Source organism: Falco punctatus (assembly GCF_963210335.1).
Source record: "Falco punctatus genome assembly, chromosome: 1".
Classification (NCBI taxonomy): domain Eukaryota; kingdom Metazoa; phylum Chordata; class Aves; order Falconiformes; family Falconidae; genus Falco; species Falco punctatus.
This window is the reverse complement of record NC_137580.1, coordinates 107,004,081-107,014,062: the sequence shown is the minus strand read 5'-3', so window position 1 is coordinate 107,014,062 and position 9,982 is coordinate 107,004,081. Positions and strand designations below refer to the sequence as shown.

General features: G+C 44.0%; 1 protein-coding gene across 5 annotated transcripts in view; it reads left to right on the top strand.

The window, feature by feature from the left end:
• Positions 1-5,035: 5,035 nt before the first annotated feature.
• MYO1C (myosin IC) overlaps positions 5,036-9,982 on the top strand; it is a 131,403-nt gene continuing 126,456 nt past the window's right edge. For all 5 annotated transcript variants that reach the window (XR_013925790.1, XR_013925791.1, XR_013925792.1 and 2 more), the window contains exon 1: positions 5,036-5,183. Coding sequence is in view for 1 of the 5 variants with exons in the window: in XM_080374086.1 (XP_080230212.1) it covers positions 5,061-5,183 (123 nt within the window). In the remaining 4 variants the exon portion in view is untranslated. The remainder of the gene's footprint in view (positions 5,184-9,982) is intronic.

The following is a 9,982-nucleotide window of genomic DNA, read 5'->3' as shown; positions in this document are numbered from 1 at the left end:
ATTTTCCTTGAAAAAATGCTCAAGCCACTTAAATTGCTTTCTTGATCTTTAAGAACAGGTTCTTCTAATTTCACTTTTTCACGGTGAATTTTTCACAGTTTGATTTGAGATGTTGGTTTTGTCTTTGTGAAAGATCGGCTACTTTATACTTCATATTTTAAATTTTATATGTTTTAATATAAATTTCCTATCAAATCATTTCCATCTTAAGAGTAACTTTCCCTAATTCCCTGCTGCTAGGGAATTAATTTTAAAATAGGAAACATGTCTACCAAGGGATGTTTTCCAGTATAGCCTTATTTAACTTCCATATATTTCTGATTCCTAGCTAACCTCAGGATGTGCAGTGTATCATTGCACATAGATAGTACAGCTCTGTGTAAACAGGAAATATTTCTAAGATGTCTTGCGTGTTTGTTAGACCCTAAAAATATGTTCTGATAAAGACTATTGTTTCTACTACCACTGCTTCCTTCTCTGCTCTTGGACACTACGTGACACTCAGATGAACTTGTCTTAATTAATATACTGCAGTTGAAAGGCCAGTCGAACAAAGCTTGAATTAGGTTTTCCTTGAGAGAGGAAATGATAACTTTTTTTGAGAACTCTGCATTACTAACAGGAATATTTCCGGTGGCCCTTTCTGTCCTTGGATATAGGGATTTGCTATTTGAAAGTGATTGAAATGAAGAAATTTCTTTTGTAATAACAAGATAGGGAGATCACAGGAAGTTCCTGGTACTCATCACTGTAGGATGTTATTTAACTTTGTAACTCATGCATCAAGCAGTAATATCGTAGTTTCCTTGTATCTGTTTTTTCTTTATACCCATCTTGAAAGAGAATGGAGAAAAAGATTTTTGTGTAAAGATGGAAGTGTTCGAGGCCAGTTGTCTACATGCACAGCTTGCTTTCTTTTGTCTTTAGCTCTTTTCAGGCACAAACTCAGTTGTGTACTACACAGTAGTGCAGAGTAAGCTACTCTTTGTGTATCTTTCCCCGGCCAAGGCAATGGCACTCACCACCTGATGAATCTATGCAATACACATTTAGTTACTCTGGAAACTGATCTACTCAGGAACTGTCTGTTTGAATTGCTGGACTTAAAAATCAACTGGACTTGTCTGTTTGAATTGCTTCAACTTAACAAAAATAATCTGTCTGTGTGTGCACATCCTACCTTCCTATATTACAGTGGAACTGTCGTCTTCCCCTTTCAAGGGCTCTGCAATTAAAAGAACATCTCATACATGCAGTCTAGAAAGTAACAAGAAATATCTGTGTGGGAGCATTTGGAGCATGGGTTGGAAGAATCACTGAGGAAAACAGTGAAGACCCGGGAAGTATGAGATCTGGGAATGCAAACCGGTGAGAGGAAATGCAGGAAAAATTCAGAAAATAAGAATTTACTGGCACCACAAAAAAAACCTCAAACCAAACAAAAAAAACCAGCTGACATTTTAACCTGTTAACTGTCAGTTTCAAACAAAGTACGGTTACCAAATACAGACCTCAGCCCTAGCAGGGAATGTTTCAGCATGTTTATCAAATGTGAGCTTTACTGTAACTGTGGTTTTGAAGTGTACTGCTTGGTCTCGGCAGAGACCAGACTTCGTTCTTCTGTTTCCTCTTCTATTTTGTTCTCTCTTTTACATATGTTTTTTTCTTCTTCAACCTCTTTCTACTTCCCTTATCATTTTTTTTCCTCTTGTTCTCACTTACTTGTAGCTCATTTTCAGATATTTTTTTGCACATAATTCTGGTGTCTTGTCACAGAAATCGTTCCAGTTTAATAGCTCTGGTGTTCTAGACTACTAATCTTTGTAATTTCTCTGTATTGGAAGGGTGGATAAGATAGGCTAGGTCTTGCTCTGTATTACTGAGAGTAGGGCGGGTTTGTTTGCAGAAGTTACAGTGATGTTTTTTTAAATTGTGATAAAATCTTTTTTCAGTAGAAGCCTGTATTGGGAATAAGTGGTCGAGGAAGCAACTATTGGACTGGAACAATCTTGTTCCAGCTAAGGGAAGTGTAAGAATAATTCCAGATCGGAAACACAGAAGAGTGACAGGCCATTTCAGTTACTGAACAGAATGGTGTTCTCTGTATCAGCTCTTGAATGGCCAGGTGCTTGTTAATTTTAACATCTAGGTAGCTTTTTTGACAAGCAGTATCAGCTGGAATTTGTAGTAAAGTTGAAAATTCAAATCTGGCTATTCCAAGAAGACAGCAGCAATTGTCTCCTAACAGCAAATCTTTAAATACCTGACGTTTAGGCTGATTTTTTTTTTTTTTCCCCAGTCCCAGGCAGGACATCTGCATCTGTTGGGGAGGGATGCATGAGGGAGGTGATGGGTCTAGATACTGCATTAATGGATGACATGGCTATAGCAAAAGTCTGCAATTGCACTTAAAGCAGTGTTAAGTGGATTATTTTTCTCATATTTGTAGCCAGAATTTTTGTGCGGTAACGTGCAAGTTAATTTCCTTTGTCATTATTAGTTAGCTACTCAAGGATTCAATTAATAATAACTTAATTGTGCAACAATTTGAAGAACTTCCTGTAGTTACCATGGGAGTAGTTAGTATTTTCTATTGCTCTGTCTCTGAACCAAGTGTCTGAACCAAGGCAAAGACGAAGAATCTTTTCTACATAAAATCTCTTGGTAGATTTGTAAAGTCTACTGCGTGAATGTTTTGTGCTTATACCTATGAAACGGCATCCGCAGTGACTTTACTTTTGTAAGTCCGCTGGGACTAAAATGGAACATCAACAAAGTTTGTGGCAATAAACACGAACATAAATTCAGGCTTCTTGGAACTGTCTTGACACATTGTAACTAGTGGAAACTAGTCTTGAACTTAATTGTTGTTTCAGCTCACACCTACACTCAGTATAAATACAGAGGTTCGTCTCTTCCTCTCACAACAGGGCTCCGAACCAAAGATTGCAGTTAGTCAAGGTCTGCTCCCAGACTGCTCGGGTTGTTCTGCTGCTGTCCTTTGAAATCAGTACTATCCGTAAAGACTAGAGAGATTTACTAACTTACCTTGGAAAAATGGAACTGCAAATTGAATGTATTCCTACAGGAGAAATCATCCGTGTGGTTAGTCGCAATGGAGAACGCAAGACTGTAAGCCTGTTTTTTATTGCCCTCTTTTCCCTTCTTTTAGCGTTAATTACACAATAATCAACTTAGTCACTGTTGTTCTGAATGAGAAATGCTAGTGCAAAAATACAAGGCTTCTGCAGGGCTGGAGTGACTGTAGCTGCGTCGTGAAGAGTTTTCTCTCACTAGGATGAAATCTGTAGCAATGAATGTCAATATTAAGTGACTGGGAGTTTAGAAAATGATTAATATGTATTTCCTGTAGAAATACTTCAGTGTACCAAAATTGGTGTGACTTGCAGCTGGTGTTTGGCCCGGGTGTTTTCATTCTGTCAGAATTCTGGAAGCATTTCCAAACTACAGAGGAAGGGGGGAAAGAACTTTGAAGAGAGTATGTTGATCCTCTTCAATATTGATTATCCGTGTCATCACTGGAATCGTGCCCTGAATGTTATAGGAAGGTTCACACATCAGAAATTCAGTAGTAGAGGAACATATTAATGGACTGTTACTAATATCGAGGAACTGACTATCCCATGAACTTGTGACTTTGACTCGGGTTCGGGGTTTGAATGTAAGCAAATGGAAAATCCATGGGAGGATTATTCGTGGTTTGACATGGTAGACATGAACAGTTAGGAAAGACACAGTACTTTTCTAGGAATAATTTCAGTTTTCAGTACTCGAATAACCATTCTGTGTGTCCCGAATATTTTCTAACTGGATTTGTATACCTTTTAATTAAAGGAGTCTAAAGAGAAGGAACTGTGTAAAAACTCTTCAACATGTTTAAGTGTACCTAAAGGCAACTGTGAATTTGTATTTCTCTGGCATAGGTAGCTATAAACTGTTTGATAGAGCTTCAGTTCTGGTAGGAGATTGCTGTGGGCAGAGCCATCTTGTACTGAAGTATGTATCTGTGCGTGTTGCTCCAGCTTCCTAGCATTGTCTTTCTAGTAAGTAATCTGAACCTTGATCTGAAAATTAGCTAAAACATGTACTGTGGGGATTACACAATTGTTAGAGTCATTTTACTGAGAAAAACCTGAGACCTCTGCCTTGTGTGAAGGGGAGGTAGTACCAATTCCAGTGTTCTTTGGTTTTCAGTAAACGGTCTGGGAATGTTACTGTCTGATTTGTAGTGACAGTAGAGGACACCGGCGGGACTGAATTGTCTTTCCCAGAGGGAACCATTCCTTTAAACTTTATCCTGAACAGCACATGCCAGGATCCTGGGGGAGACAGAGGGAAAAGGTGTTGGTTCAGCTTTCTAAATAGTTTCAAATACTCATTTGAAACTCCTAAGTCTGTAAAACTGTAGTTTGCTTAATTTGCTACTTTGAGAACATCGGTCTCTATTTATCAAGTTCTGTTGGTGCTGCAGGAATGGCCAGAAAAAAGCCGTTTCTGATGTGCTGTGCTTTAATACAAACAGAAGCTCACGGTTAAAGATGCTTTGCTGCAGGAGCGGCAAGCGCAGGGCTTGACTGTTTCAGCTCGGTATGCTTCAGTCGGTCGGGATTAAATCCCATGCCTCGCCTGCCTTGTGTTAGGAGAGGTGAACCGGGATGCGTGTTGCCGCACGGAGCGGGTGGTTACCTGAGCTTGTTGGCAGTTCACTCTGGCTTTGGGGAACGGCTCCGGAGTGAACTTCACCCTGCGTCCTTCCCGGGGAGATGCGCTCCTGACGGTTCCCCCAAACAGGTGCCCGCGAGGAGGGGATGGCAAAGCCATTATCGGGGGCCGAGGTTTATCTGCGGGGCGCCTGGAGCGGGCAGGTGCGCCCGGATGGCAGCCACGGGGACGCGAGCCGAAGCGTACGGGCAGGCTGCGGGTGGCCCGGCCGGTGCCGGCGGGCCCCGGGGGGAGCTGCCGTGCGGGCGGCCCGCCCCGCGGAGCTGACGGCAGGTGAGGGCGGAGGCAGGGCCGCGGCCTCGCCGCCCGCACTCCGCATGCCCGGCGCTCGGACATGCTCACTAGCGGCGCGGCGCGGGCTCCCCTGGGCAGTCGGCGCCGAGGCGCTGGCGGAGCCGCCACAGGGCCCCGAGCCGCGCGTCGCGGGGCGCCGAGCGCAGGTGAGCGGGGCGGCGGGGCAGGGGCGGCGGGGCAGGGCCGGCCCCGGCCCGAGGGAGGGGTGACCGCGGCCGCCGGCCGCCGCCCCCCGCGCTGGCCGAAAGGCGCCGGGGCTCGGCCACATGGCCGCGGGCTGCCCCGGGGAGCACGCCGCCGGCTCGGGGGCTGCGGAGGGGCGCGGGGGGCGGCACCGGCCGGCGCCCCGGGGGAGGGTGGGAGGGCGCCCGCGGCTTGGCCGTTCCCCCGGAGTCGGCCACCTTCCCCCGGAAACTCTGAAATTTCCACGGTAGAAACAAATGACCCTTTCAGAGCAGCCGGCATCCTGGCGGCTGCCCGGCGTGGCTCCGGGGCAGCCCTCCCCTCCCCTTCCGCAGCGTTACCGACACCGCCCGGTGCCGCTTGCCTGGCCGTCCCCCGCTGCAACGGGCTCCCCTCCTGCCCAGGCTCGCCCGGAGAGCTGCCGTAGGGGCAGCACGGGGACCGCTCCCGAGCTGAGACGTGGCCGTCGACCGGTGTGTCAGGGAGGTCCCGCCGCCTTCCTCTCAAGCATGGCTTTCTGTACATACCGAACTTGTCATAAATGTCCTCGCGCTGCCGTGTGCTGACTGGCGGTACGCCCTGCTGTGGGCAGCGCTTACGCTTATACTGGAATCGTTCTTCCTCGTCCGTCAGCTTTTGCACAGGTGCCTAAAAGCACTTCACAAAGATAGCTCGGTATCTTCAGTCCTCTCGTACAGGTGGAGATGTCAGACACCCTAACTTCTCCAGCTTTGACCATAGGTCTGCATCCCCACTGGGACTCGAGGGTCCCCATCTGTTGCACTACTTTTTGTGCCAGTCTTTCCCTTTTCTAATACACCTGGAGTTAATTGCTTGAAGTGACAGTGATTTATGGAAGGAATCTGACTCTGTGCTGAATGAACAACTCCTTCTAGTAACATGTAACTTCTGAAGTAACCTGGCTTGATCTGCATCCTCACGTTTCGGAAGGTTACGGAAGAAAAATGGTTCTGAGATACCATACAGAGACTATTCTGGTATTTATTCTTTCTATAACAGTTGCTTGAGGTGGAAGGTTTCTCCAGACCTACTTTAGATGGTAGCTGCCTTGGTTTAGAAAGTGACAAATGAGAAAATTTGTTTGGTTGGTGGGACAAGCCGCAAAAGCAGAACCACATCTTAGAGTAATGGGGAAGAAAGGTATTTTTTTTCATCTACTTTTGGAGCAATAGACAGTTACCAGTTGTCAGCACCTTTTCAAAACTTTCAGTAACTGCCTAAGGCTTACGGAGCTGACGAGTTCTTAATTTTTACGGTAGGCCCTGGTATGGCAACCACTGTCATTGCACTTAAAGATTTTAAGTTTTGATACTCAATATAACCCTGTGTTTTAGGGAGTGGCTGTGTAAATATAAATCTTGTCTTCTGTTGTGCCTGGCAGGGACCAGTGGAGTGCTAGACTGTACGCACGTTATCCTAATTTATCATGACATAAAGGATAGATTACTTTTTTTAAAGGGAAAACAAGTCTGATTCATAACACGCCAAGCGAGTGAGAGATCCCATGTGACTCAGGATCCAGCGTGTAATTTCTGTTCACTTTTGCATAACTAATAGCAAAGAAACTTGTGAATTATGATACATCTTCAGAATTTATAATTGTTTATGAGAAACTGTATAGATCCTGACAAAAGTATTCAAGTCAGGTAGAAGCTTTTTTTTTTTCTTTCTTTCTTTCTTTTTTTTTTTAATCTAAGCCCACTGGAGGAAGGACAGTAAAAAAACGTGGGCCAAGAATGCTTAGCAACAGATTCAATACACTCTGTCTTTCTAGGAATAAGTTCAAACTCTGTGGATGCCTTTATGCAAAAATAAGATGGTTCCAGTAGTATTCAGACATTTGGGATTGTTTTATTGCTTGTAGTGTCATCTTGCTTACAGGACCCAGCCTTAGTGTGTTGAGAACGGCATGTTTTCTAGGAACTGTACAAATTCCTCTACCCCTGTCAAAATGGACACCTGCACCAAATGCAGGAGAAACAAACTGCAGCAGCTGGCCGCAGTCACAGAGCGACGTATAAACCACAGCCACTGTGTATTTCAGTCCATTGCCCCCCTCCCTCACCCCAGTGCTCTTACCTGACAGTTTTGAATAGTTCCAGCATGCAGAATGTTGAGGATCACTGGGCTAGAGCACTTTGTCTCCCAGTCTGAAGGAGTAACGGGTGAGAAGTGCTCACAGGGTGCTTTCAAATAGCTAGTGCCTTCTGTAGGACAAATGTATGTTTGGGAAAATGCAGTGTGTTACTGGTGCTGTAGAAAAGGAGGTGGAGAGAACTTCAAGTACAGTCCTAAGGATGGTGTGCCCTACTGCCCTTTGTAAGTGATCCAAATGCCACTAAAGCACTTGTCCTTTCATACAAACTGAAGAACCATTTATACAGGCATATTTGCACAATTCTAAAATCTTGCTGTGGGGAAAACCATTTGTATTGTGCTTTGGCTTACCTGTATTGATGACAGTCAAATGTGGTTAACTTTTCAGAGCTGATCCAAATTAAAACTGAGTAGGCAAAACAAATAGGTCGTTTGTCTGGAGCAGTTTCCCAGCTCAGCTCGTTGTGTGAGCATGTGAACGTCTCTGCCTGCACAAAGAATACGATGGCACAGGAAGAAATGGCTGGGATCAGGTGGGGACTGCTCCGTTGGTGGCAGCAATGCTTTGTACTGGTGTAAAGCACTTGCAGTTAGAGCATGGGTTTGTCCTCCATCAGGGGTTTTACTGTGTTATATCCTGCTTCGCTGCTTCATAACGAGCTCGTGAGTGATGTGGTTGGTTTTGACTAGGATTACTATCCCTGACTTCAACAGTAACCGTACATCTAACCTTCTGTCGGCTTTTCTAGGGGATGAGGTTTGCATGGGTTGTCTTTCTGTGAGATTGTAACACAGTTATTTTTCTGCCCAGAGGGAGCCACTTCTATTGTGCCTCTGTCTGGATTAAATGATCTCTGTGCTGGAAAACATTGTGATGTTTTGTGCCCTCCTCTGCACACTTTACTCCTTGTTGTTGCGTTAGTGGGTTAGGTGACCAGCTCTTCCCAGAAAGCATTAATAAAGATATAAGCAAGCAGTATAAGTAAATGTGAAAGGCTAACAAAGTTTGTTATGACAGAAGGTTCTGAGTGGAGAAATCTCAAGTAACTTACTGCACCTGAGTCATGTTGCATGGGGGTGGAAGGGCTAGTAATCTTTAAAGCCCTGCCCTGCATTATTTAAATACTCTTCAATACAATAAGGAGTAGCAGGGCCAGTACCTTTTCTGTTAATGTTAATTACCTTTTCTTCAGTGTAGTCTGTCCTATATTAAATTCCTGTAGTGGAAGGCAATAAAAGTTAGTATTTAGAACTCCTGTGACTTGCATGCATGCATGGATAGCTCTTCCTGGCAGTTTTGTTCTTTAGGAAAGCACTTGGTCACATGTGAATGACCAGCCAGCTTTTCTTCACCGGGACACTTGCAGCCCTTTAACCGGTACGTTGGCCTTGGTCCAGCTTGGCCACCACCCTTCCTGTAATTCAGTTCAGCAGCTGATAATAAATGAACATAGATTTTTAACAGATCTTGTGGCAGTACCTTTGGAATGCTACAGTGTTTGCCTTCTAGGCAGTAGGATCCTGGAGCTGGAAGATAGGGCAGCCTGCAGTTACTGGAAAGTTTCATTTACCAAACGAGCAGTGTCACTGTTAGTGGCAAAGAATGTTATGTCAAAATGTATTCTGATTTTTGCTGAGAAATGGATAGTCTATGAAGGTCAAAAAAATCCTTCATCCGTGCTATTCTGAATAATGTTTCGAGTTTTTTGCTTTTTTTTTTCTTTCCCCATAAAAGACCTTTCTAAAATTGCTGCTAAACAAAAAGATGCATGTGGACAAAACTACAGTTACGATGGCATTCAGCCTGCTGTTTGGATGCTGACTGGACCGTGTAAGCTATAGCTGCTTTAAAAGGCTGTGCCTTGAAATTTATTTCAGTAATTTCTTTTGGAGGCACTTTTCTAGTAAAACTTTACTATGGATATCTGACTCTCGATTTCCGTGTAATGCTCTTGTATCTGACCAGAGATTTCACCCTTACAAACTGTAATACAGAGTTGTGGTCCTAATTTTTGAGACAGTGCATACTCGTAGCTGGAGAACAGCCTTTGTAGTGGTTTTAAGACTTCAGGGAAACCTTTGTGTCTTAGCAGCTGAGGTTGCATTTCATTAGTTAGAGTGATCTGTGGTGCCTTATGCCAGCTGACAATCACCAGGTGTATTTGGCCATTTTACTAATGAAGAGAGGGATTATTGAAGGAGCTGTAATTCAACTAGAGAACAGTGTTTGTCAGAGGATTTTATTTTGGTGAGCGTACAGCATTCTTTTCTTCATTACCATATACCCAGTGTTTTATGGTTGTTTTTATGTCTGTTTTCATTATCACCTGCTGCCTGGTCTAGATGGGATGTTCCTGTCCAAGAAGCAATCATCTTTACTGCGGAGTTGTAATGACAAACTGAGAACAGAAAAGAGGGTAAACTCGCCTCTCTCACTGTGCTTATTGTTCATGGCTGAAGGGTCCAGTTCAGTCGATGCCCAGTTATATAATAAGGAGGTAGTGATTTGTTTAGCTTTTTAGAAAATTAAATTCCTCTGAAACAGTATAACTGGAATTACAGAAGTAGGAGGAAAACTATTTTCCGTTCTGAAGCGTGTCTTTGTATAGTGTTGTGAGTTGGGTTAAACTTGCTAACAGTAACT